At 38.9% G+C, this 27091-nt stretch overlaps 1 protein-coding gene across 7 annotated transcripts in view; it reads left to right on the plus strand.

Annotated features, from left to right (window-relative positions):
- Window positions 1-27091, plus strand: part of SLC45A4 (solute carrier family 45 member 4) — a 90863-nt gene that overhangs the window by 28645 nt on the left and 35127 nt on the right. For 4 of the 7 annotated variants that reach the window (XM_074831984.1, XM_074832247.1, XM_074831812.1 and 1 more), the window contains exon 2: window positions 21427-22043. In XM_074831984.1, coding sequence (XP_074688085.1) covers window positions 21800-22043 — 244 coding nt within the window. In that variant the 5' untranslated portion in view covers window positions 21427-21799. Of the gene's footprint in view, window positions 1-810; window positions 833-9049; window positions 9249-17827; window positions 17870-21426; window positions 22044-27091 lie in introns of those variants that run through there. The other 3 variants (XM_074831903.1, XM_074832162.1, XM_074832073.1) reach the window with 3 other exon arrangements.

The raw sequence follows: 27091 nt of genomic DNA on the forward strand, positions 1-27091 counted from the left end.
AAGAAGCGATGACTACAGAACAGTCAGATTTCTGTGCCACTTAATTTCCCATCATCACTTATATGCAGCAAGCAGTCTCTCAGAATACACTTAGTCTCGGTGCTGTTTTAACCTGTAACTTGCTTATCAGTCATATGGGAGTACAAATAGGGGGAACAGGAATCAACTATTAAAATAGCCTTGATAGTGGATCTTTGCTTCCAGGTAACAAGAGCTTCAGGGTTTGTTTTTTTTTGTGGGAATGGAGAAGACACACATGCAGGGTAAAAATACTCCTCCCATTTTACGAGGGGAACATCTGAGCAAGTATACTGGCCTGTGCAGTCTGGCTCCGGGGACTCCCAGAGGAGTGATTTGACAGTTTGAACTATTGCTCCTTAGAGTAGTGTGGCTGGCCAGCTAACTCCCAGGAGTTCAAAAAATAACCCAAAGCAAATGCATGACTTTAACACTAACACATCTAGTGCACATGTCACATTTCAGACAGCAGACAGATCTGGGGGAATCAGATCGTGATGTAGGTTTGTTCTTTTTCTTGGCTCTTGTTCTGCTCCTAACTTTAGCGTAGAGAAGGGAAGAGGCTTACACTTCTCAGTGTAGGAGTTCCACTGATTGTTTCCAACATCATAGCACTTCTGGGCGCTGGCTGCCATTCACATTGCTTGTCACAGCCTAAAAGTCAAAATGTTTAGCTCCTTCAATGGGCTGAAAAGGGGAGTGACTTGACAGTCATCTGTATTCTTCACATTCCTACAGTTACTGCTGGCCTTACAGTTGAAGCTTTTTGTGCTTCTTTGCTTTCAAATCACCTTTTGAATTTGTCATCTTCCAGGTATGGACTGTTCAAAACTCTCACTATGCAACTGCACCATAGTAGATCTCAGTCTACTGGAGAAATGGCATTGAACCAGATAAGATGTGTCCTCTTCCAGATGGTCATTCCAGGATAGTTTGTGTGACAAATTCAGGGTGCCACTTGAAAATAAGCCTTTTGACCCTATAGTACTAGTGGGATCTCTAATCTTCTTTGTATGCATATGAGCTGGACTGGAATGCTAGATGAAAGGCCATGGTAGATACACTTTTAACTGTGTAGTAGCCCCCAGTTAAGCTGTATATAAAAGGGTTTGGGTCCCATCCAGTGAATCTTGTGCTAGCATCTTCCATAGATTCCTATTCATCTAGTGGGCTTGGTATTAAATTGTTAGTAATTCTTTTACTACTTAGGAACAGTAGGATATACTTGTGGGCAAGTAATAGCCTTTGGTGTGATGACTTAAGATAGAACCTTACTACTCTGTCTCAGGGTATTCTTAGCCTGTTCATGGCTAGATCTAATTAGTATCACTTTGTAAAGCCTAATGTCTCAGGGATGTTCAGTATAAATTTAACTTTGTACTCCTTCAACAGATTTCTTTGCATCTTCCTATGTCTGCACAAGTCACTTGATGGAAAGCTACATTTACACAGAAAACAGTGCTCAGTAACTGCAAACTACTAAACATACATGTTCATCAGACTACAAACTTTCAGCTCATTCCAGCAGCCCAACAATGCACAGTATTCCCCTAAGCTGCATTTAGTAGCTTTCTCTTCCTCATTAACTATGCTCCTAAATTAACACTCTTTCCAAGAGATCAGTTCCAGTTCTGTGTTAAGGCTGGCTACTGAATAACTGGTTGTAATTAATGCTCAAATTTATCACTGGCACAATAATAGCTACACTGTTCCCTTAACTTCAGTCTCTTTCAGAAGCTTTTGGTCAACAGACTCACTGTCTGGGTGGCTCTGTAAGGAGTCTGTGTAGGTATTTCTAAGTATCTCACTTGCAGGATCCTTCAGTGAACTTGATGACAAGTCGCCTTGATTGTGGATCACGACCTCATTCTGCCTACTTGGAATTTAGTAATTGATGAGTCCCTGACGGCCTTCACTGATCTTTGAAGTTTCAGGGGCTTTCCCACTGACAAAGCCACAGGCTGGTAAGTGGCCTGTGGTCAAACATCCCTACTAGAGAAAGCTTTAAATCTCTACAGAGCAATTACTGTATTAGACTGAATATACACCATAGCTTACAAAAGATGAACTCTTTAAGCAGGGAATAAGATTACAGAATTACATGAGGAAATTGCTGCAGTCCAAATGATCTGGAGATCTTGCCTCTAGGAAATGGGATAAGAAAGCTGCTGCAGTTCTGTGCTTCAAGCAGTCTCAGTAAAATTGCTTTGTACTTGAAAAAAAAGTCTGAACTGGAGAGGTGTTGGTAATAGTTCCCCAAGCTTTAATACTAAGGGTATATTGTCTAATAAAGGGAGAGTCTCATGGTCATGTGTTCAAATACTTCAATTTTTTTGTCTAACACCTCTACCATGCAATATACTGTCCATCTTGCATCTAAATTAATGTGGTCAGGGTGGAAGTACTGTGCAAATGAAAGCAAGACTTTGCTTATCTCCAGTAGCAGCATTCAGTTCATTAATATTGCATCTACCTGTAACTTGAAAAATGAGTGGAAGCCTGCCAGTGACGAAAATTAAATAAAAATGGGTTCCTTTTGCTTCAGTAACTGTCCAGCATCCTTTCTAATTCTTATCTGGTGTGGTTATGCTAGTGCCATTGTAATGCTTCATTTTCTTGCTTGCTGTTGATGTAGGGATTAAATAACTTCCTTTTTAATTGGGTGATAGTGATATCTTTTCAAATAACAGTAAGAGTACTGGCTGATTCTTGGCTTTCACTGAAGAAATTTTTAAAATCTTGGACTAGGCTGAAAGCAAACCAGGAAGCCAAGGCTGGAAACTTCTCAGCTCCATCATGTCTCATAAAGCAAGCAAGAGCCCAGAACCCTCCTTCATTTGTTAGCCTCACAGGACAAACTCTAGCTCTAGGAGTTGTTTGATGTGGGCAGATAAGACCAAAGTTGCACAGGTCTGTCTTTTTGCATCTGAAAGGGTTTAGGCTTGTAATAATGGTGTCACTCTTCCAACCTCTCAGGAAAGAATGAAAATATAGAAGGCTTACATGAGATGTATTCATCTCAAATGCTTATATCTAATTTAATGTTAGAGCCGCATCCCCAGACTTCTAAGTAGAAGGTTAGGCACAGACTTAAACTGCAGATTGTGCAGGGAAAGCTTGAAAGTACGGGGTAGCTTTTCTGAGTTAGGTGCACAGTTTCACTCACGATGTATTTGGGGAGGATGTATCCAAAGTGACAGACAAGCATCACTGTTCGTGATCTAGTGGGATTCGAAGTATGGCTTTAGTGTGTAACTGCCAACACTTCTGAAGTCAGCTTAATCACAGCAGATTGTAGTCACACCTGCTCTTAATGGTAGGAAGTGTTTAATAGAAAGCATGTGAGAAGGGACATACATGTGTTCAGTTTATTTTTGTACAGTGAAGAAATCTAGGATCGGGTCACTTGAGATCCTACCCAGATGGCTGGGTATGTTACCCCATGTCTGTCCTAAAGTAAACTGTTTGGATTACGTTGTTTGCTTCAGTAGGAATTAACATTTCATACTGAACCTAGGAAACTTGTATCTATGCTAATTTCAGTTCCATGTTCTGAAGGCTGATAACAGCTTATTTGCAGGGTTTTGCATGCCATGTGAGTGAAGCTTTAAGCCTGGTTGAAACTTATTTTTACAAGACAAGTATTCTTTCATTAGGGAAAATACAGGATATAATCGCATATTTTGTATTCATCCTGTTTCTCCAGACTTTGTGTATGATGAGTGGTAAGCAAGGGCATATTGAGTCCTCAAAGATGAGCTAAAGAAGTTTTCCTAGCTGAAACTTTTGGTTACCTGCAGTCAGTGCAAACTGCAGTGTGTATAAATAGGAAGAACTTTACAGACACCACATGAATTCTTCTCCTGCAGGATGTATTTTTTCCCTAGTAAATCAATAATTTGTTATCCCCTGTCTATCCCAATTAAACTGCTGCTTGATTGAAAACCAGAATGCAAGCTAAGGATAGTAATGTTACATTGTGGCTGTTTTAATGTGGAATTGCAACTTAAAAATTTAAGTATCTTTTGCCTTAAGAATAAAGGTTTAAGAAAATGTAAGTGACCTTTTGAACTGTTTGGTTTAGTATATATGGTGGTCTGTACTTCTCCAGATATGTTCATGGGTCAGAAGTCTGCCTTTTTTTCAGAAATATTTTAATAGAGAAATATATTGAACTTAGGAATCTGCTACTGGAAGAACAGAAACTTAAAGCTGTTACAGGGTAATAAATGCATCTTGCTTAAATGAAATAACAGGGTCATGGTGCCCCTGTTTTGTCTTATTAAATTTTGGCTGCTATGCAAAGCAACATTAAAACTTCAAGTCTATTTAGGCTCTTAAAACCTAAAACATTTAAGTATATATAATGCTTAACTGTGTGCTTTAATCAAATCCTATTCGTCCCAAAAATCTGGCAGGTGATTGTTCAAACAGTAAACACATTAGTGTATTGCATAAGCTGGTACTGTAATTGAAAAGTAAAATGACTAAGCACAGTGTTCTCAGTAAAGCTGCCAAAATAAAATACAGCCCAGAAGGGCAAGCAATGCTTTTCATTAAAATAAGCTTTAACAACCATGAAATTCTTCACCCTAAGGGCTTCCTCACTCTGACAAGTGACTAAAATGTAAAATGTCAAGTACCTCCACGTGCTGACCAGTAACTTGCATCAACTTTAAGATCTTTGTTAGTCAAATACTGAATGTACTTTATTGTTCACAAGCTTCAAGAATCTAATAGTTTTCCTCCTCAGTTTCCTGTGTTATCGCTGAAGGTGCACAGCTACACATGCAGCACATGCACATGTCTGTGCCTTTGCAGAACCTGGTAGCTAGGCAATTGTATGTGTGCTCGCAGTTGAAGATGTGAGAATTGGAAGGAGCAACTTCAGCTTGTAGAGTCATGAGAAAGTTATCAATGAATGTGGCAAGGAAGGAGTGAACCTGCTTTTTGTCTTATCATGGATAATGACACTTCTGTTACTAATAGCTTGTGGAGAATATGCTATAATTCTGGTTACAGTTTGGGTCAATCATTACTTCGCTGATCTCTCAATCACTTCATGTTGTCTTTTCAACAGTTTTTACATTTGAAACCTACTTTCAAGCCTTTGTTTAAGTAGAATAATCTCATGCCCTTCAGATCTGTAGTCATGTTTTCTGGCTCTTATCCTTTCTATTTCCTCCCCCAGCTTTTTCTAGTTGCTTCAATCTGTTTATGTACAACATGCTTTGCTCACTGAAGTGTTTGGGTTGAATGTTGTGCTTGATGAGGAATCATTAGTCATGTGAGGTGATCCTCACCTCTGCTGTAACACTAGGACAAAATAAGAATATCTACTTTCAACAGGATACTGACTTGGGTTCTGCTTCTGCGCTATAATCAACAGGTCTTCCTGAAAAATATGTAATTCCTTCTCTAGTTAACCTGCTAGCAGGAGCAGTGTTTGAATAAATATTTGCTGGGGTTTTGTCTTTATTTCAGACCGTCCTTTGCAGTCCTTACAGATCTCTCTTCAGTAAGCCTGCTCTCGGTGCATGAGCTGATGATACTGCTGGACCAATTAGAAAGCTCCTGAAACCCTTCTTAGAAATACTATTTTGGAGTCGGCTACTCTTCATAGCAAAAGTTGTGGAAGCTGTTGCAATGTTCTCTAAGTCCATCTGAGCATCCTACCCACTTCTGTGGTGGTTTCATCTAAAGCTGCCAGAGACTTATTATAGGGATGCATGGCACCTACTACTGCTTATTAATAAGACCTGTGAAATCCTACATAACACCTTCATGTGTTTGAGTAGGATTTTTCCTGGAAGACTTCGGGAGTGACTAAATTCAGGCAATTCCAGTTGTCTAGAATCAATTCTAAAAGTCTCTAACTGAAATCAGAGAAGGCCTATAACAAGCTGTCTGATATGCCAAAAGGTTTGCAACAGGCTTTTTAGAAATTCTAGGCGAAATTAATGTCACCAGTCTGACCTGGATAATTCTGCCAGTTGCTCAAAGCCTCATTTGATATTTTTGGTTTGCCTGCTCTTAACAGCCGTATAATTTAAGAGGGTGTAACACTTCAGAAACTTAGGACTAATATGTACATCACTATATCAAGATAACAAGTTTTTGTCTTCTCTTCAAGGACTTAGTCAAGTACATTGTGAAGTTGTTCCTTAACCTGCATGACAAGTCTGTTAATTCCAACATACTGTTGCCTATAAACACCTTGCAAAAAGTGAGGGAACTAGCCCAAAGCAGTGAAATAACTCAGGGGCAAATGTGCTATCCCTTATCAATTCTGTGTGTGATAAATGGATTTGGCTAGTTCTGATGTTAGAGAAAGGAATCCTGTAAGTGTTAACTATCTTCATGGGAACTGGGTTGGAAGCCAAGCCACTATCTTGTACCAGAATAAACTGATAAGAAAGTATTCAGTTAAAAGTAGAGCAGTTATTTAAAGAAATAGTCTGAAGACCTAAAACTCTTTTGAAAAGATGAGATCAGGTAATACTGTGCAGTATTTAGTCAAGTACTTGACTTTGGTTTTGCAACTTCAACTCATCCCTTGGTTGTAGGAATTATGACTGTCCTCCTGTTTTCCCCCACAGATAAAGCCTGTGATTTCCTTTGGAGCACAAAGCATCCATTTCTAAAATTTATCTAGTCAAAACCACCTAACAGCTTCAACCAGGTGTATGTGTGCTCACATCATACTTTATCTGACCCCTGCATGTGATTAGTGATGCTTTTTGCTTGGGTTGCTCCTGTGGACAGTTGTCATCTCCTGGAAGATGAACATCAAGTCAATTTTGAAAATGGAGAAATTAGTATATTATAGCAAGGAGAAGCCACCAAGAGTTGATCAGGAGCAACAGATCAGGGAGCTGGAAATGTAACATCTAGAATACTGTAAGGTCAGGCCTAGCTTTCCAGGGGAGCAGTGGGAAGACTCTGCATCCATTATACTTCTAGGATCAGAGAACAGAAAGCAATGAAAGTTTAAAGCACAGAGCTGAATGCCCTAGCTCGTGGTACGCCTGTTCTCAACACCTGCTGAACCACAGATTAAACCAAAGCAAAGAGTAGAGGCTAAAAATGTTGTACCAGTATTTCTTCTACCATACAAGCAGAGCAGCAGAGGTGAAGCCAGACTGAATGCGAGTGGAGAAAGATGAGGAAAAGTCAGTGGTGCAACCACAAAATTTAAGCAGCATAATAAAGGTGTGTGGATGACAGAAGATGAATGGAGAGCTGTTTAACTATTTTCATGAAGCCCATGCTATTGCTGTGTGTTACTCAAGAATGGCCAGTTTAGAGAAGGCTCCTGTCAAACTGAGATGCATAAGCAGATAGCTTCAGTGCGTTGAAGGCAGCATTCATTGATCAGTTCTTCCTCAAAATGTTCTGTGAATAACTGTACAGCCCCTGAGGTAGGAGGTCTCTTAATGTTAGGTGCATGTTAGACTAATGTTAGACTAATCTTAGACTTTCCTGAGCAAGACATTGCTGTTCCTGTTCATCCTTCAAATCAACATTCAACAAAATTCACTTTCTACTTCACATTTTTTTAAAAAATTCATACTAACTACATCTTGGAAAGGAGATACTTGGAAGTCTTCATCTATATTAACTTGATCAGTTCTGGAGTCCTGAATTTAAGTTGTAGCTGTTACTTACGTTGAAAGTATACTCCTGTAGACTATGGAGTCCCTTTTTTCCTTCCTCTGAAGATGGCTTACACTAACTGCATGTGTATTCTGATGTCTCCTTAAACAATAAAGACACAAAACCAAACCTATTCTGTCAGGTGTTCAGGTTGCTAGTTTTCCGATCTCCCAACTGAATTTCCCCCTTGGCTTGAGGCTTCAGGATGTCTCCAGGGTAATAGAATGAGAAAAATTGCTTGTTCTCTGACTCTAATGAATGTACTTCTGAGTAGGGGAGCTGATGCACTTCTGAGGATATTAGATGTCTAGTAGGATAACCTGCCAACTCAACAGTTGCACTTCAGTATCACGCTATTCTGTGTACTGAAATTCTGGCATTTCCCTCATTGCCCTGCTATTCTCATATGCTGCTTTCAGTGCCTGAAAGTATTAAAACAGCTCTGCCTACCTACAGAAATACCTGTGATACTATCTGACCACAAATTCATTCTGCCCCTGAGAATGATCTCGAAAGGTTCTCTAGCTGGTATGCAATTAGCTGTGCATAAAAGAAACAACCACTAGATTAGCTTTGTTTTCCAAACAATCAATCATGCTTGTATAGGCTGAACTTCTCACTACCATGTTCTTTATGCCAGCAACTCTGCATCTAGAAAATGACTCAAGTGCAGTCACTCTGAATCTTACAACTAAATCAATGTTGACTATGATTTGTTGATTTTACATACTCTTTTTACACAGAAACTTGCCTACTGGAAAAAGCCTGTCAGTCCAGTAGAATTATTGCAACAATATTTTGTCCTAATGAACATTCAAGAAAAGCTGCTTTAGTGTGTGTAAGATTGATTCACTGAGGATATTTTCAGTAACTCAAGACCGTGTATCTGATAGTAACCTTCAACAGAAAATGCTTGTGAGAGAACAGATGCTTTTCAAACAATGTTTGGGGGTTGAGGGGGGAGGAAGGCCAAGCAATACTCAAGCTAGGTAAATGTGGGTTAGCAGATCTACGGCTTGCATGGTCTGCTTGTGGTACCCTGGACTGGCTTGTAACAAATAGTTATAGTCCTTTTAACCACTCTGCTCCTGGAAAATGTCTCTGAGGATTTAAAGGGGCATAAGATCTATGCTCTAGATGATACAATAATGCTTAGCATTGTGTGGGTGAGATCTGCCCCATCTCACAGCACAGCTTTGCACTTAAAGGATTCCTTAAATCATATGTAAAACTTCCCTTGAAGGATGGCAGCTGTATATTTTGCAGCAAGCATACAGGAGAAGTTGATGGACTGATAGAGCATGATCAAACTGTCTGAATGTGACAGGACTAAACCTAGATAGTGAGATGTGTTTACTTTCATGTTCACATGCAGAAGGTGACTGTCAGCTGTAAGAACTGCTCCAATGATTGCGCTGATACAACAGGAGACTATAAAATCACCTCAGCTTTGGTACAAAACTGCTTCAAGCCTCATCCCATAACAGTCCGGATACATGCTGTTAAAGTGACATGAATGCTGGAGTTTGTGCATCCTATAAGAGGAGAATGGCTGACAGTCATTCCCAAATTAGGTAAAAGTACCAAATTCTGACAAGCCTTTGCCAAGTATTTTGTAGTTCTACAAAGTCACAAATGGAAGAGGTCTGTGTCCTCTAAATACTTCCCTGCTAGCAGGTCTTTATGTATTGAGTCCAACTGCCAAGGACTTGTAGCCTCTTATTATTTTAGCGTGTGTGTCAGTAAATATCTTATCCTGCCAGCTCTAACAGGGTTAGAGCTTGGCAAAACACATTACTAAAATAGCATTCGTTCATAGTCCAAAATCAAAATATGTCCTAATCGAGCTGCTCTTAAATGTGGCCACCAGCTTTTTACAGGGTTGCTTATAAACCAGCTGTCTAAATCGTCTTACTTGTGCTAAAATTTTCTAAAACAGATGGTTTCTAAATACTTTATCAGCTAAAGTGTTGTCTGTTTGTTACCTGTATTTCTTTCTCCTAGAAGGTATAACTCTTAAATGGTGTATCAGCTACTTAAAGTACTGTTTGTGGAAGTTCTTACTGTATTGTTCCTAAATGCTGTATATATGGTGTGAAATCAGTGTGGTGATGTGACCCGTCTAAGGACTGATTATCCATATTACTGGTCAAACAGTGTTTCTCTGGTATTCTTAAGATTTATTATTGGTGTTAAGAGGGGATTCTCTTGGTTATTTATCTTATACCTTACTTAAAATACACAAGCTGTGCATCACTGCTAGGTCAGTTCAAAGGTTTATTTAAATAATTGAGAAACTAAATCAAATAGCTGTACTTCATGGCAATGAACATAAACGTGTCTGTCATGCTGGTATTTGGAACAGTCTGAAACTGGAGCAGGGAATCTGCTCAAGTGCTCTAGCTATACTTTTTATGGAATGTGCTTTCTCAATGCTTGTTTGTAATCACTTGGTTTCAAAAGGAGACACTGAAGATGTTTACCAAAGGTGCTGCACCATAGAACTGCTGCTCTAACCTATAGCTGTTTCCTCTGTTAGCACCACCATTGTGCATTGCAGGCTTGAGGTCAGGTGGCTGAGAAGCAGTTCTTTTCCTGCAGCTTTTGCAGCACACTGGGAGGAGGCAGGCCTCCTTGCATGCCAGGGAGGAAGTAAGATAGAAATTTATCTCAAAACACCTTTATTCCTTTCTTTCAATACTATAGTGGTCAGCTCTGTTTTAACACTTCATCAGGGGATGTTACAGTATTTTATTTGGCCCAGATGGAGGAAAGCTATGTGAAGCTGGGGTGGGGAAGAGGCAGAAGGGATCTCCTTTATGCTGACAAGAGACAGTTTCCAGCAATCGTGCTGAATCAGTGTGGGCTCAAACTGCAGGTTAGGCTGTAAACAGTTGCTTATTACCAAGTTATCATAGTGATGATGTACCAGTTTGATCTGTGAGTGCATTCCAAGAAGACAAAATGGGAATATTTAGTGCAGTATGATATAACCAGTTATATATAGTTGTTTACAAACCCTTTGGAGAATCTGAAATATGAGAAACTTTCTGTGTTGTTTTGGTTTTTCTCTGAGGGAGTAATTATTTCCTCAGAGTTAGTAAAGATCTGGCCAAAACCTAACTTCCCCATCTTTGTTGGAGGGTGAACAAAATTCTATGGATGCTTTCAAAAGCTTACTTTAACAGAGTTTTCCAAGATTGAATGATGGTAATGCATTTAGGGATGGGTAATTGGAGATAATTCCAATGAATTAGACTTTGCAGATGTTAATGATATGCTAGAGGAAGTCAGCTTGTGAAGATCTATGCTGTGCTCTTTTTCTGTCTTGATCTATTGAATAGCTTCTGTAATTGTCTAATACATATTCTGGCAGTATTTGGGTTTCTTAAGCCTTTACAGCCTGAAGAAACCAGCCTGCAAATTTTCAGAGCAGTGAATATAATTAGTTCCAATGCTAGTACATGAAAATAAAATACTGCGTTCTTCATTGTAGGTACAGTAACATCTGCAAGGAATATCTAACATTGCATATACAGACTATGTAATTGGTCCTGGCTTGACTAATTTTTAAGGATGAATATTCATGTCTCAACCTATTATAGAAAGTATTGCTCATTCTGGAAAGTAATTAGCAAATGGTTACACTGGTATACTTTATTTCCAACACTGTGCAATCAGGAGGACAGCCTTGGTGAAAACTTGGAGGAAAAAAAATGCTAGTGGCAATGATGTACTGATAGGATTATTCTTGCACCACCACCCCGCTGGGTTAGATATTGTCCTTCTGCAGGAAGGTAAGATTGTTCTAGTTAATCCACTTGGTAATGTATTAAGATGTTCTCTGACGATAGCCTTATTTTTGTTTTGCTCTGTCCTACCTCATCAAGACAGAGGGAATGAATCAATTTAATTCTGATGGGAGATAATTCTCATGTTCAACATGGTTTAAAAACTTGAGGATGTTTTAGTGGGTCATACTTAGCTTGTGCCAGACTGAAGTTTGACTGTGCTTATCTAAACAAATTAGTGGATTTTCTTACTGAAAGTTATTTGCAGCAGTGTCAGACCGTAACAGCATATTTGCACACTGGCCTGAGTGATCTCCATCCCCCTGAGTTTGAGTTCTTTGTGCTTATGTGGAGACTACGTGGTTGTGTTTTGTTTGTAAAAGTACTTAGCTGTTAGTGCTTGGTATCTTGCCCTTAACCTTTATCTAATTTTGGGGGTAGAACCTGCTACTTGGAGATCCAGCTGTCACAAGTAAGGCATGCCTGTGTCTTTGCTGTAGTGTCAAACTGCTTCTTGGTGCCTGTTCTAGGAGCAACACTGGTCCCATGTTTTCCCCTAGCTGGGAAGGCTTCTCTATTGCTATTTATGCCCATACCACCTTACCTGTTTACTTGTTTAATGTTATCTGTATTAATAAACATGAGGGTGATGAGACCATATATGAAGTTTTCTACCTAGCAATGAAACAAAAAATAAATTTAATCAGATAATGCTACCTCCCCAGTTTAAGAAAATGAACTATTTCCTACTAAAAACAGCAGCAGCAGTGATTTAACAATGTAATCTGATCTAATATTAGTAACAGCCTGTGCCTTTAGGGAGCAGTATAATATCCAATCCACTGAATAAAGTCTGTCTCTCATTCAATTCTGGATCATTTTTAAAAAGATGGCTTCCCAGAATGGTTTCATTAATTTCAGAAAGACCCATGGTTTCCTACATCTCTTCCCCAGCAATATGATCAGGCTGGGGAAATGACATTGGCCCCCAAAATATAACAAATGATGAAATAGTGCTGTCTTACAAAGATGTTCTCCCTGATGTCATGAGGACCTGCATCTCTCCACCTTATGTCTTAAGGTTTCTATTTCTCCTTGTGTGTCTGGGCAGGAAAAAGCCCATCAGGGAGTCTGTTGTGCAGAGTGCCATCTGTGACTGTATTGCCATGTCTTTCAGCGTGAGCCAAAAATCTTACTCTTGGTCATTTTCTGAGGAAGCTGGAAGGGAGTGGGAAGAGTGTCCAAAGAAAGCAAGGGGCCTTCTAGTCAAGGCCATGCTTTAAAGAAAGTAGGCGGGAAACCCTATGGAAGCTTTAGTATTGGCAGGGCTGCAGTTGGAAGCCTGTTTATGTCAGGTTTTAATAATTTCTGGAATTTTGTATACATACTGCAGAAAGGGTGCAACATGTCTTCATTAACCCTTTTCAAAATGAAGTGGCACACCCACTTGCTCTTATACATGGGGGGGGATTGTTTGGATATTTTTATGGATTTGTTGGAAGAGTTGAAGATGTCAGATATTCAGCCTTAACAGTAGGAGAGCTTCCAGAATCATTTGCTTCTGTTAAATGAGTCTATTTTTCAGAAGTTATGCCCTGGTTTAAACAGCAAAGCAGAGGTTGTAAAAGACATCAACTGGATTACAGTGTATGAAGAGTCCTGAGGGCAGGCAAAAGTTTGCGTAGCAAGAAGTGGAAAAAATGCTGCTTCTCTGTGTGAGGTGGATTGCTCCATATCGTCTTCATTTGCAACGTGCTGCAGAATGATTTTTTTTTTTTCCCCTCCCCTTCCCAGACCTTGCTTTAGTGGCCTAAATTGTGTGGTAGCCTCCAAAGTAGGTCATGATGCAAAAGCACTGTGCTGGTTCCAGTGGCTTTTTTTAAAAAGAAACACTCAGGTTTCAAGATGAACTTGTTAAAAAATCTCATCTGAGCCTTCCTTTGGTGTCAGTTGTAGGGTTGCTTAGGCATGATATCCTTGTAGAACAAGCTGGTTTATGGTGTTGTGGTTCAATGCCTTTGATTACCTGAATGATGAATCAAATGTTAGGACATGTTAAATGTGGTTCTTCATTGCACCCATTTAGCCTTAACCTTTTTCCTTTGGCAGGCTTTTAGTGATTCAAAACAGGTTAGTCCAGTTTAAGACTATTTTAAAACTAGAGGTTGACTTTCCTTTCAGGATCTGGAGTAATGTTGCTCACTTATGGGACTGTTGTTAAGTAATATGTGGTATAATTGCATTTTTTATAATTATTCCTGAACAAGTATACTCTTTGCCTTCTGGCAGGGTTAATACAGTTCTGTTTTTAGAAAGCAGTAGCTAAAAATCTGTGTTTGCATTTAACTGTGAGAAGTCTTAATGGGAATTTAAACAGCAACCTGCCTATAGTCGCTGCCCATTTGAACCCAAGGCCTCATGAATGACTCGAGTGTGTCCAGAGAAGGGCAACGAAGCTGGTGCAGGGTCTGGAGCACAGGTCTTGTAAGGAGTGGCTGAGGGAACTGGGGGGGTTTAGTGTGGAGAAGAGGAGGCTGAGGGGAGACCTCATCGCCCTCTACAACTCCCTGAAAGGAGGGTGCAGAGAGGGGGGATGAGTCTCTTTAACCAAGTAATAAGTGATAGGACAAGAGGTAATGGCCTCAAGTTGTGCCAGGGAAGGTTTAGACTGGATATTAGGAAGTATCTCTTTGCAGAACGGGTTGTTGGGTATTTGAATGGGCTGCCCAGGGAGGTGGTGGAGTCCCCATCCCTGGATGTGTTTAAGAGGCGGGTTGACCCAGCACTGAGGGATCTGGTGGAGTTGGGAACTGTCAGTGCTAGGTTAACGGTTGGACTAAATGATCTTAAAGGTCCTTTCCAACCTAGATGATTCTGTGAGATTCTGTGACTCATATGATGGTGCTTCTAGAAAGTCACAGGATTTCTTGACTCTAAACTTTTATGAAGGAACAAATTAATCAGACCATGGAAGGATATGGCCCCTTTGCTGCAAATAGATTAGTTAAGCACACCTCTCCGGCTGGGCCAAAAACTCCAGGTATGTTTTTCTAGATGCTTTTCTTCCTACTGCAGTGGCTGAACACTTGAGTCTTGACATGGGCCAAAGAAACTTCCCCTGTGGCCAGTTCTGTTACTATAAACAGCTGCTAATAATTAGCAACAGAGCCACAAAACAACTGGGGAGAAAATAGCTGCCTGTTGGCTAAGCAAGTGGTTATTCTGCCTTGCATGTGGCAAGTACTAGGAGGCAGAATACGTGATAGCTCTCACAGCATGACTGAAGATCCTTCTTCTGCCTTCTGAAAAGGAGGTGTCTTGAGCTAGGCAGGTGAGTTTGCTTTTTGACCCTGTAGCCACAGGGATCCACTGACAACTTCTTTTCTTTGTGAGCTGTTGTTCCACACTGGTTTTGGTTATTACTACCCAAAGGAATACTTGTAGATGCCCCTGTTCCTCCCTTTCCCTGTTATGTTGGTATGGATCCATGCAGCCATGCAATCAGATAAAACCAACCCGACTTTATAAATGTTTTTTTAGCTTCTTCAGTGTGTTTTTTGTTAGCTTGGTTTTCAACCTAGATCAGTTACGGCGCCTGGTTCACTACTTAGATGCTTGTGTGGCTGTGCAGGAAGGGGTGGGAGTAAGGAACCTGGGGCAAAGAAAAGGAAGAACAGACTGCTGCTTTTAGAGGAAGTACTTGTTTATGCCAGTTTAAAGTAATTGAGAAACCTTAGTGCAAGCAGTATAATAAGCTGGTAATGTATTTTATGTGATATTCCTATGCAAGCAGCTGACTGTAAAACAAAACTACCCTTGCTAGCAAAAGTATAGTTCGCTGTTACAATCTGAAGCTGTGATTAGGTTTGTACTGCAAGGAGTATCTATCTGGTTTCAGCTGCTACTACCTCTTTAAGTGGAAGCTACTGTCCCTGTTGCAGATTTGTAGAACAAAATTAATCGTGGAGGAGTCATCTGTCCAGAATCTGTTGGATTGGCATCTTACGGAATCATTTTTAATATATTTTGAGAATCGACAAATTTTTGTGAGGGGGGATGAAGGTCAGCCTTGCTTTCAAGAGCTGCTCTTTCACAGCAGCATGCTATTTGTCTGTTGGCATGGTGGAGCACCGGAGGATTTGAACTCAAAACATTAGTAATTATCCTTGGACATATGCCATTTTACTCTTGAAAAGGCACAAGTCCAAATGATGTATCATTTTGCAAGCCAGTTAGATGCTGAAGCAGAACTCAGTGTCCATTTTGCATTTAATTGTAGAAGGAATAATAAGTGATGTTTGTCTGCAACACACAGGGGTAGAAGTGTTCAGCCAAGAATTTATTTAGTCTGAGAAAAAGCCAGATAAACTCAGAATGCTTTTCCTTCCAATGCTAATATTAAAGCTATACTTAAATCAGTCTAGATAACTTTTCAAGAGATGGCCAGATGACTTAAACCTTAGCATAAATCAACTTGGCAGAAAAGTATTTAGCAAATAAATGGAATGACTGGGCAATTACAGGCTTGCCAGCCTAACATGATTCACAGGTGAAGTAGTATGGTTACTAGTGTGTGTGTCTGTGGGATGAGCTCATTGAAGAATTGAAGGAGGGTAAGGTGTAAGACTCTGGGAGGAAAGAAATCTTGTCCTATTAGACTGGCAACTTCTGGACTCTTACACTTTTCCAGTCAAGCATTTGAATATTTCATGATGTAGAAGCACACCCACATTGTCTTTTTGTTATTTATGGTTTTCTTGATGTGTCATGCAGAATGTCAGTTTGGATCACTAACAGATCCCAATGACATCTGTGACCAGAATCATTAAAGCCTAGTTAAGTTCTGTAAGAATTGGTTCTTAGCTGGTTTTCCTTATGGAGTTAGTGGTAAACAATGAAAAGACATTTGTATGCAATGATGGCTCAAGGTGTCTCTTCATCCTTCCTTTCAGTGTCAAGAAGGTAGAACTCTTTTAAACTGTAGAATCTTTGAGCTAGAGTGCTTTCTACATCAACTAGAAAACAATTCCTGTAGAGTGAAACTGAATGCAGCTCTTCATGATTTGAGGAGACTTTGATCAATCTGTATACTTTCATGTAAAAGGAAGTAATGGTAATGTAAGAGGCAGATCTTGAAGACAAGAGATGGCTAGGTAAGTGATTGGAAGTTAATGCAATAAACTTTAAAGACCAGGATGAGAGTAGGGGGTAGTTTTCCTCTGCTCAATCTCTGCCTTGTTCCCTTAGATATTTAGTTGTGTTTGGACAGAACTGTTTCCATCCTTTTCAGTTTACTCATTCCAGTTTTTCTTCAGCTGTGCTTATTTTTCTCTGTTAGGACTTAGGATTTTGTAACTAGTGGACACCTACCCTGTTGAAATGAATTGTTTCTTACACCAGTAAATGCCTTAAGGATTGCCTAATGGCTTCAGAGGAAAAAACCCTCCTGAAGATTTGAAATTTTCTCATGGTATCCGGTATCCAGTTGGGCCCATTTAACTGTTATCTCCTTGCCAAGCTTTATTACTGCTTAATAAAGTATGTGTGTGATTACCTGAAACTTGCTGCATACTCCATAGCTTAATTAAAGTCATATGCTTTGGCACTAGTTCAGAAATCTAGTTGCTTGTCAAACAGTACATTCCTATTCCTAGTTAGCAGGAGATATCTGGAAACATGCGTTAAAAACAGTTCAGCCTTAAAAAGATTTGGGCAGGATCACTGTTAACCCCAATTATTTTGGTATTGATGGGTGTACTACTAATCTTTTGACCTCCAGATGATGGTATCACAAATGCAAAAACACTGGTTGTCAACCTTTAAGTCCTAAACTTACAAAACACACAGAGAAGTGTGATAGAAGTCATTTGCCTGAGGCATTGCGTTGCGTAATTGTCTAGTGTGAGCTTTTTGTGCATCTCTAGCATCTTAGTGCTTGCTAGGGAGAAGAAAACCATTGAATTTTGTGGGCCACAAGTATGACCTATATAACTCCTCTTTCGAAAACCCCAAGGAAAGGCAGTAGTTTTCCTCTGGTTCTTTGATAGTTCGTGTGTTTTGTCTATGAACACTACCTATTTGAGGCACAGGATTATTGTGATACATCCTTGTCCAGCCTGTAATGTGTTTTGTGCTTCATGTAGCCATGTTATGACTTATGTCTAGATGGATGATAGATAGTAAAAATATAACAGATAAGATTACAAGCAATTTGAGCAGCTTTTATAAAATTTTGCTTACAGATTAGTTTTCAGAATATATTACTTGCCTGTCTTGTTGAAATATTAACTACTGCTTTATAGGGTTTGTCATTGTTGCAGTGTGGCCGAAGGTCAAAGTAAAATGTGCAATTAGGTTGAAGAGCTAGAGTAATCGGTCCCCACCTCCCATAAACACTTTGCAAGGTAGGAATATTTCTGTATCTAAACTATTCATACCCAACCTCTGTACAATACCCAACATGAACTTGTGTCCATGGCTGAAATTCTTCATTCTACTTCCTTTTGTTGGTAGTGAAAATTCCTTTTAAAACTTTATGGAAAGTATAATGAGAGTGCATGGCAGAATGGGGGACATGGTCTCAGCTTCCTGAGATAAATGCCCTCTAATGTGCCAGCTAACACTTTTAAATTATTTTGTTTAGCTGCTACATGGCTGGATGGTCAGAAGGGTACAGGTGAAAGGGAGGCTGTCTCTGAAACCTTTTGCCTCTTGACATCTGTTTGAGGAAGGGATGTGAGCTCTCTTAGTACCTGTTCTGCTTGAATGAGAGGTAAAATGTAAGTCTAATTTATCACTTAAGAAATAGGCCAGCATTATCATTTTTTAGGTGGAGTCAGTGCAATAAAGCCTTTGAACTGCGTGAGTAAATGGACTTCATTGGGAATTACCATGGATATTCAATATTACAATTTTTTAAAATTATTGTCAATTAAGGTTTGGCTTTACTAGCCAACGAACATGAAAAAAGTTTGCTAGATGCAGATGTGGGAGCATGCCCTCTTTGGTGTTTTAATCCACCTCCTCTTTAGATGCCATTTAGTTTGGAGTTCTTTGCTGCATAAAAGCTTCTGTAATATTTACTTCCAGCAGGTGAATGAATTTGTCTCCCTTTTTGATAAGGAAGAATGCCACTATTCAAACTTGCCAAAATCAAAATGAACTTGGAAGAAACAGCAGCAGAATCTGGATCGGTCTAAAATGAGTATGAACACAACCTAGCAGGACTTACAAAAGAACTGGAAGACCTTTCTGAGAGGCTCTTGTTATTCTCTGGCTCTTACATTAGACATGCACTTGGAGTCAGATGAAAGTGCTGCAGGAAGACTAGCGTTATGCTTACCACAAAATTGGCATAATGGAACAGTAATTCTCTGTTCCTTTAGATAAAACCTGTCCATTGTGCCTCTTGCTATTGCAGTTGAATACTGTAACTGCTTTTTCTGGCATGTTTAAAATATACTGTTCTTATCTGTGTCAATTACAGCTTCAAAGTCTACCTCCATCTATCATCCATTATTCCTGTCTCTTAAATTATCTGATCATTCCCCATCATCTTCCACTTCAAGAATAACTTTTTCAGTCATCCCTTAAGAGTCTTGCTCAAATGGGCTAAATCTCAGATACCCTCTTTATTGTTTCCAATGACAAATGCTCCCAGCCTGTGTCATCCTGCTTGTGTATGCAGGCTGCCCCAGTGCATCATAAAACATTCTGGAGTGATGAACAGCCTTCCTCTCTGCCTCATTCTGCTACTCTGTAATTGCAGCTTGAATGAGGTGCTTAGGGAAATTGAGTTAAATCCTTCATAGACAGTTGACAGGAGGGGAAATTAAGCATAAGAAAACATTAGAGACTTTAAAGCCATCTTGTGCAGGAGTGTTATCCATGACCCGTAGTCTGTAACACAACATACATGTTCTGAGTGATTTCTGAATAATAAGAGCTGATATATAAACTTTTAAATTCTACTGAATGTAATTTTCCCAGAGTGGGCCATCCATTAAACATTTTATGATTAGTCTGCAACTAAAATAATTGCTCCTACTCTGGAATGTGTATTTTGTAGGTTTTACTCACCCAGGACTTGTGTTATGAAAAGCGGATGTGTGTTTTTCTTAATACACACAGTACTTAACTATATGCTTATGATAAACTAATAGCCCTTCAAGGATTGAGTTGAAACCTCAGACAGTAAAGCAAAGTAAGAGAATTGCATCCCTTCTCCCTCTTGATGAGTTCAACACTGTTAACTCCTGGAAGGAGGCAGATGAACTCTGCTGCATGCAGGAGCTTAGCAAATTCAAACCCTGACCGGTGGAAAGAAGAACGTTTATAAAAACAAGGTGCTTCTGAAAAACTTGAACAAGTACCTGTCTGTGCCATAATTCACTAACCCTAGGCGGTGCATCTCATCTCTTCCTGTTAATTGAGTGGGTGGAGAAATGCTTTTCTTGAATCCTTTTTGTTCTGAGCTACTTAATGCTTATAGATTAAAGCTTGGCACTTAAGACTTGGGTTATGGCACTTGTGTTCAGTAAGTGATTTTAACTTCTCTTGTGATTTAAAAGTTTGGTTATCTCAAAAGCAAAATATAGTATTAAGTTGTTACTGAGGTGATCAAATCAGAGAACAGTAATCTTGGAGATCCTGAGAGGAGAAAAAGCCCAGACCAGAAAAGATGTGTTTGAATGGAAGAACAAAATACCACGCAATAAAATGCACTGGAGGTACAGCTCGAAGGAGGGTATCCAGGAGGGAGTGATCAAGATGATGTTCCCCTGCTGCACTTGTAGTAGAACAGTGTGTCGCTGAAACAGAGTTGCTGTTGTGATGTGCTTTAAACCCCAAACATGTCATCTTTTTCTTAAGGCTCATTTTTAGGTTCACCACTTAATGATCTGGTTTATGCTCTAGCCCACAGAGGGTTTTTGTTGCTACAACTGAAGGGACAGGGAACTGCAGTGTGGGGACTTCTTAGGCCAGCTTTGCTGCCACAGCCAGCATCTCATGGAACCATAACCCTGAGGGGTTTTGTCCTGGGATACGAGTTCAGTCTCACTGTGTGCACAGATGTTAATATGCATCTTTCTAGTACAAACATTATGTAATCTGACTCTTTATAAAATGCTTGCTTTCTTTCTCCTAAGTGCTTAAACACATTTTGGTTGATGTGGTACAGTGTGTATGTCTGCTTAGACTTTGTCTGTGGCACAAAGGAGGGGGAAACACAGAAGAAGCTTGTCTTACCTGGTTGGAATATATTTTAATGCATGGTAGAACATATTGTACCATTCTACTCTCATGGACTTCAGGAGCCTCGTAGCATGTGGGAGTAAGATGCTCTAGTCTTCTGTGCAGATAGTGGAGATGGATGTGTATGCTGTATATAGCTTCATTAGAAGCTTAAATATTTAAATATCAATCCTTCCAGTTTATATTTCTAATGGCTTATTCTTGCTCATGCTTGCTTGAGGAATATCTTCATTATAAGATGGTATGATGGTTACTGCAAAGTAATTGGCAACTTCCAAAAGTCTAAACAGATGTCTGGCCAGTGAGTAAATGGTAATTGATGAATCATCTTCCTGGCATAGTACTAGAATATCCTATGCTGCTTCTGAAATGGAACCTGTATTAAATTTCCCAGAATTTGTTGGTCTTGTGCCTGATGTTCTGAGGATCTTGGACAAATGCATTGATACATTCTTCTGCGGCTTCATGTAGGACCAGAAACTGGAGGAACTTATGAGTACAGTTAAGCATCCTCTAACTATGAGGAGTAACTGCATTTCAATGGAAAGTCCAGAGGTAGGAGGGAATGTGGAATAAAAGACCCTACATTAGGCAAGGACAATGGAAAGCATTAAGCAGGAAATAGGGTATATGGTTAAGGGGGGGAGGGGGCACAATATCCTGAAAAATGCTATTGAAAATTTCAAATGCTTGCTTTTCATTGCAGATTAATCAGCCACTCGATGGGGATTAACAGTGGAGCACCTCTTTGTGTCGCCTTTCCACCTCTCTGTAGCAAGAATAACAACTTCAGCACTTCTTCAATAATAATTATGAAACTGGTATTAACTGAATGGCAATTATGGATTTTTAACTCTAACTCACAGTAAACCAGCAAGCCATATGTTGAAATTCCTACCAAATAGCTTTTCATTCTTAATGTCTCATATCTATACAAGAAGTTGCAAGATACCTGTTTGTACAAGAGGAATATAAGCATTACTTGCCTGAGGAACAGAAGCTGAAAGAAGACACCCTAACTTGTTCGTGGAGTTATGGTAGTATTATTTATGTAGATATAACAAATATATATATTTTTTATGGTAATGAAAATGGCTCCCCAGAATGCTGACTCGGAATCTATGCAAGTTCAAGATCTACCTGTGGCACAGCTTCAGAAAACAGAAAACAAGGAGAATGAAAGCAGGGAGGAGACCATTAGTGAAGGATCCATAGACCGGATTCCAATACGCCTGTGGGTGATGCATGGTGCGGTAATGTTTGGCAGGGAATTTTGTTATGCCATGGAGACAGCTTTGGTAACACCCGTATTGTTACAAATTGGTAAGTAATTCTCATTTCTGTTAATAGAAACTTTCTGTATCTTTTTACATCGATTGAAGTCAGAGGAAGAGGGAAGTAGGATCTGCCAACTGAAAACACACAAGGCAAAAAGGATTTTGTTTTTGTTGTTGGCTGTGCCACAGATTCAATTGCATGACTGTGAAGTGGGAAGGATTTCTATATTCATTCATCTTCTGTCTAATAATTGCTTTCCCCTGTAAAAACTTTAACCTGATTTAAGTGTAAAATTCTTTACTAAAAGGTAAGTGTCCTAGAAACTAGAAACAACATTAGACTATAAAGGGCTGGAATGAAGCTTTTTCATTTGTGGAGAAATGCTTCAGGTTACAGTACTCTAGAATAAATTGTTAGATAAATTGGCTTTTCTGACTACTAGTGGAATATTGCATTTATTTCCCCTAGTGAGTCTTGTTATATGTGATTTAATCTGCCTGTAACACATGAATATATATGAATAAACCATGTTACCAATAGATTTAGATGATAATAATGGGGGGTAATGGGATTTAGAATAGGAATAAACAGTGTCAGATTTTATGATAAGTACTGTAATTAGGTTTCCAATAAACTGCTTACAGTATTAACAGTATTACCTTATCAAATGCAGAAAATCATGTTCTTTATCAGATAGCAGAAAATATTACATGAAACTGAATTAAGTACTAGACTGTGTGTGCTTTCAGGAGTGAATAAACAATGTGTGTGCACTGTATAAGTGTGTAATATATGCACATTATGTTTGCTTTGGCTTATACATGCAGTTGTGCCTTACAGCATGCTCAGTCGTGGCCAAACAGAAGCACCTGACCAACCCTCTGAAAGAATGTTCATTGAATACTATTTACAACATTGTTTAAAAAATTCCAGGTTAGCATCTGAAAACATCTGTATCTTTATATCTGATATGACAAAAGGGCATAAGAGACTGAACTTGTGAGCATGCAACACAGATTGTATGGTGCAGTCTTCCTGCAGTTAAAAACATGTTTTCATATGAAATTACTAGTCTGTTTCTTTTGAATCAGAGGGGTCAATCAGTGCAGTTAGGGCCATGAGAGATACTGATGAGTTATGCCTCCAGGTTTTCCTGAAAATTTTCATTTTTCAGAGTTCATCAAATGTCGTTTTCAGATCTATTGGTGGCATAGTTAAAATAGATTATAAGTCTTCACCAAATAGGAGCTTGCTGATCAACTTGACTTGCTGAATAAAACACATGCAACTTCATCTAGGAATGTTTATAATGTGCATAACTTGTTTTGAGAGTCTGTCTTTTGGGTAAGTTGAGATTTAGACTTAAGTAATTTGTACTAGCAATGTTGGTTCAATTACTGTCTACCATGAATGCAAAAACTTACATCCTGCTTTGTGTGGAGAAGACACCTAGTTTTTGCAAGTGACCTGTACTTTTTGGTTCACTTTCTTGTTTGTGCTGGCACTTGGATGTTTAAAATGTTTAAATAAGCTGACTTTACCTTACCACAGAGTAAGGTCAGACAGTGTAAATAAATGTTCTTAATTACTGACCAGTCTACTAGTTTACATTTTTTTGGTGAGCTCTTCTAGCAGATCTGTTTCCTCCTGATAATTGAGAAATATCTCTTCCCTTCCTTCCCTAACCCCAGTGATCACAATAACATTGGGATTTGGGGGAAGGGAAGAGAAGAGCTCTCTTTTCTGTAAGAGCTGGCAAACAACAAAGCAATGCAAAAGGCTGTGGGGATGCAATGATGATGTTCCATGCTGTAGAGATAACTGGAGGTAGCTGGTTACAAATGTTAGTGCTTTGGGAACGAATTGAGATCTTTCGTGCTCTGGCTCATGTTTCCTTAGTGGGGGAATAAACAATGTTGGATTCACTGAAGGGTTAAGTTATTCACGGGTGACTTATCTAGCCTGTTTGGTAATTACCTCTTACATGATTCTGTTTACCTTTATCAACCTCAACATCTGTCTGCCTCAACATGAGCTATATTTATTCCTCACTGGAGGGGGTTGCATATAGCTGTTGAACTGCTGTAATATTCCCTTTGCTTCTTGTTTTGGTAAAAGCAATATTCAGTTGTTTTCTGTGAGATTAAATTGGTTTGAGAAACTATTTTTGAGAAGTGGCACCTGGGGAAGTGTGGTGATTCAACCAGCAAACTCTGCTTGTAATAAATTGAAGAACCAGAAGCCTTTTGGGTACTCTTCCTTACAGATGGATGTTGAATATTAACAATTAAGCTCTACAGTGTGTGCTTGTGTTCTATATCTCAGAAAACTTCACTGAAATAATCTGAGATTCTTATCAGATACCACTATTAAAACCTTAGGCACGTTAGTATGATGTTGCACACTTCGTGCTTGCAGGTATTTGATTTCCCTAGCTGTTTGTGTACCCTGGGTCAGAGGTGTAGTTATGGTTTGACAGATGAACAACCTGTCCTACTTGTTCTGTAAGACATGAGATTTCAGCAACTGAAGGAGATAGTCCCTTGCGTAGTCCCTTTTCAATTCAACAGAGGTTGAATTCTTAATGTGTTTAAATTTCCTGAACTTTTGAATTCTTAACAAAAGAACTAAAGGCAGCAGTCGGAGCTGCTTGGATGGATGGATACTGTGAATTGGAAAGATCTGGAAGTGCCTGAGTTGCTCTACCCCTACTGAAACAAGTTCTGATTTGTAACTTTAATCTTTTGTCTTTATTACTATGCTTTAGATTGATGTTACATTGCCTTGTCAGAAATGCAGCTACAAATCTAGAACAGTCTTGTAGTCATAACTGGGCTTTAGTAGCTTAGCAACCAGAACAAGCCAAATATATATTACATGTTTTTTATTCAAACTTGCTCTTTGATTCCTTGCTATCTGCAGCTTAAGAATTCAAAATGGGGCAGCTAACTTGTTTAGAAGAATTCAGAGGATATAAAAACATGCCAAATACGAGAAGTGGCAGGCTGACTCCAGATAAAATTATATTAGTTGGTATTTTTACAAGTTTTGCTCTCTAGAAATCTTCATTAACGTTTTTGAGACCCATTCAATCAGCAGTTCTTTGCAGCCAGCATTAAAACTTCAACAAAAAATAAACTGTCAGTGCCTTCAGTGCTCTAGGTTTACTTGTTCATTGGTCTAAGGTTTTTGAGAAACTGAGTGATTTCATGTTACTCTTGAGTATGTTCTGTGCATTAACAGTACTGTCGGCTTCCCCTGTCACATTTCAGCCATGTATTATAAACTCCATTGGAGCAGGATGAGACCTTTGTTTTCTGAAACATCAGGTACTTTGTGCTGCTTATCTGTGAGAGGGAATTAAAATCCCTGTTATTGTTTATAAATGACAGTGCATTTTCTTCCATCATTACATTTGGCTTCCAAGGATTAAATCTCTAAAACTCCTTCTGGTTCATAACAATTCATCAAAAATTTAGATACATTTTAAAAATTATTTTTCAAGGGATTTTGAGTGAATAAGTGAGGAGAAACTGATGACTGATATGGTGTAAATTTAGAGAAACTTAGCTTTTTGAAGAAACCTTTTCAATGAAATCACAATTCTGTTAATCTGAAATTGCCAAATTATGTTATTATATAATTATTATTAAAATATTAGAATTATTAAATTATGAATGGCTTAAAGTGTTATTTCAGTTGTCATTCAAGCACAAATTAGGTTGTAATGCAAGCAGTAAATCCATTTTAGTTCTGAGGTGGGATCTATGTGCCTGTTTCATTAGGACTACAGAAGGGGAAAAAAAATGTATTCTGTGATTTGGGATGGCTGCTGCTTTCAACATGAAAAACTTGCTGTCTGACTAAAGTAGTGGTAGCTGTAAACATAAAGTTTCACATTTTATATTTAATATGATAAAAGCTTTGCCAAGCCTTTACTGTTGCTTCAAAGTCTCTTCCCAATGCTATCGAGTGTTCTATGAATAGTTAATAGGCACAGAAGTGACTGTCAGCACCAGAACTGTTCCTCATTCCCCTGCATAAATTAAATATATTACACTTAGTGCTTTTAAAAAGAAACTATGTACATTTACATAAGGAAAGACATGAACAGTTTACATGTGCTGCTTACCTTTATAATGCCACCTAAATTTAGGGATGTTTCTCTGGTATACAGTACAGGAATACCCTTGATTTTTATGCATTTCATATCTGAGTGCCTATCTGTGATGTCATTACTTTGTTTTGCTGTGAGAGTTAATGGGCTCTTGTAGTAAACACTAGCTAGTCTAGCATTAAATATTGAAGTTGGTCAGTTTAAGCTTAACCCTGAGCATGATGGTGTTCCTAGACAATAACACTAAGGAATAGCATTTCTGGAAACTGTATTTCAGTGGTAATTAGTAGATTTTAATAAAGTGAAAGGCTGAGCTAAGCAGAGCAGAATACCATAGGTTACTTTTGTTTGGAAAACATTCTTTCTCATTATATGCTTTTGAATCAGCAAAATACTGTAGTCAGTCATGTCTCATGAGACACATTTCTGATGTCTCCTACATGTAGAAAAGCCGTTTGGAGGTTTGGGCTGTCATTTCTCAGTTAAAGCATTTAGACATAATATTTCAGAAAAAAATAATCATCTGACATTCAGAATTCTTCCAGCCTAAAGCTTAGCAGAACATGCTTAAAGGGTCTTGAAATCTAGTTCATGTGAAATTGCCAGTATGGAAAAAGCGTGTTAAGCAATAATTCAAACTGCTGATTCTGAAGAATCTCAAAGTGGTAGCTGAGAAGTTGTCATGCTGAAGAGATTTAATATTATGGAGTGAACTTTTAGTATGAAGTAGTGAATCTCCTCATTGAAATTTAGTGTTGATACCTGTCAGGGAAGAATACGTGTAGGTAAAAAGGAGATTATGGAGATGTATTTAGAAACCAAGCTTGAAATGTTACAGATAAGTTAGCTTTTAGGTATGTTTCTTCAAAGGATTTAAGGTATCAACTGCTGACTCAATTCAGTGTGGAAGGGGATAGTCTTCCTAAGGCTAAGCCTGAGATCAAAGGAAATCCAAAAACCTTAAAGAACTGGTGAG

The sequence above is a fragment of the Strix aluco genome, chromosome 1 (assembly GCF_031877795.1).
Source record: "Strix aluco isolate bStrAlu1 chromosome 1, bStrAlu1.hap1, whole genome shotgun sequence".
NCBI classification, from domain to species: Eukaryota; Metazoa; Chordata; class Aves; order Strigiformes; family Strigidae; genus Strix; species Strix aluco.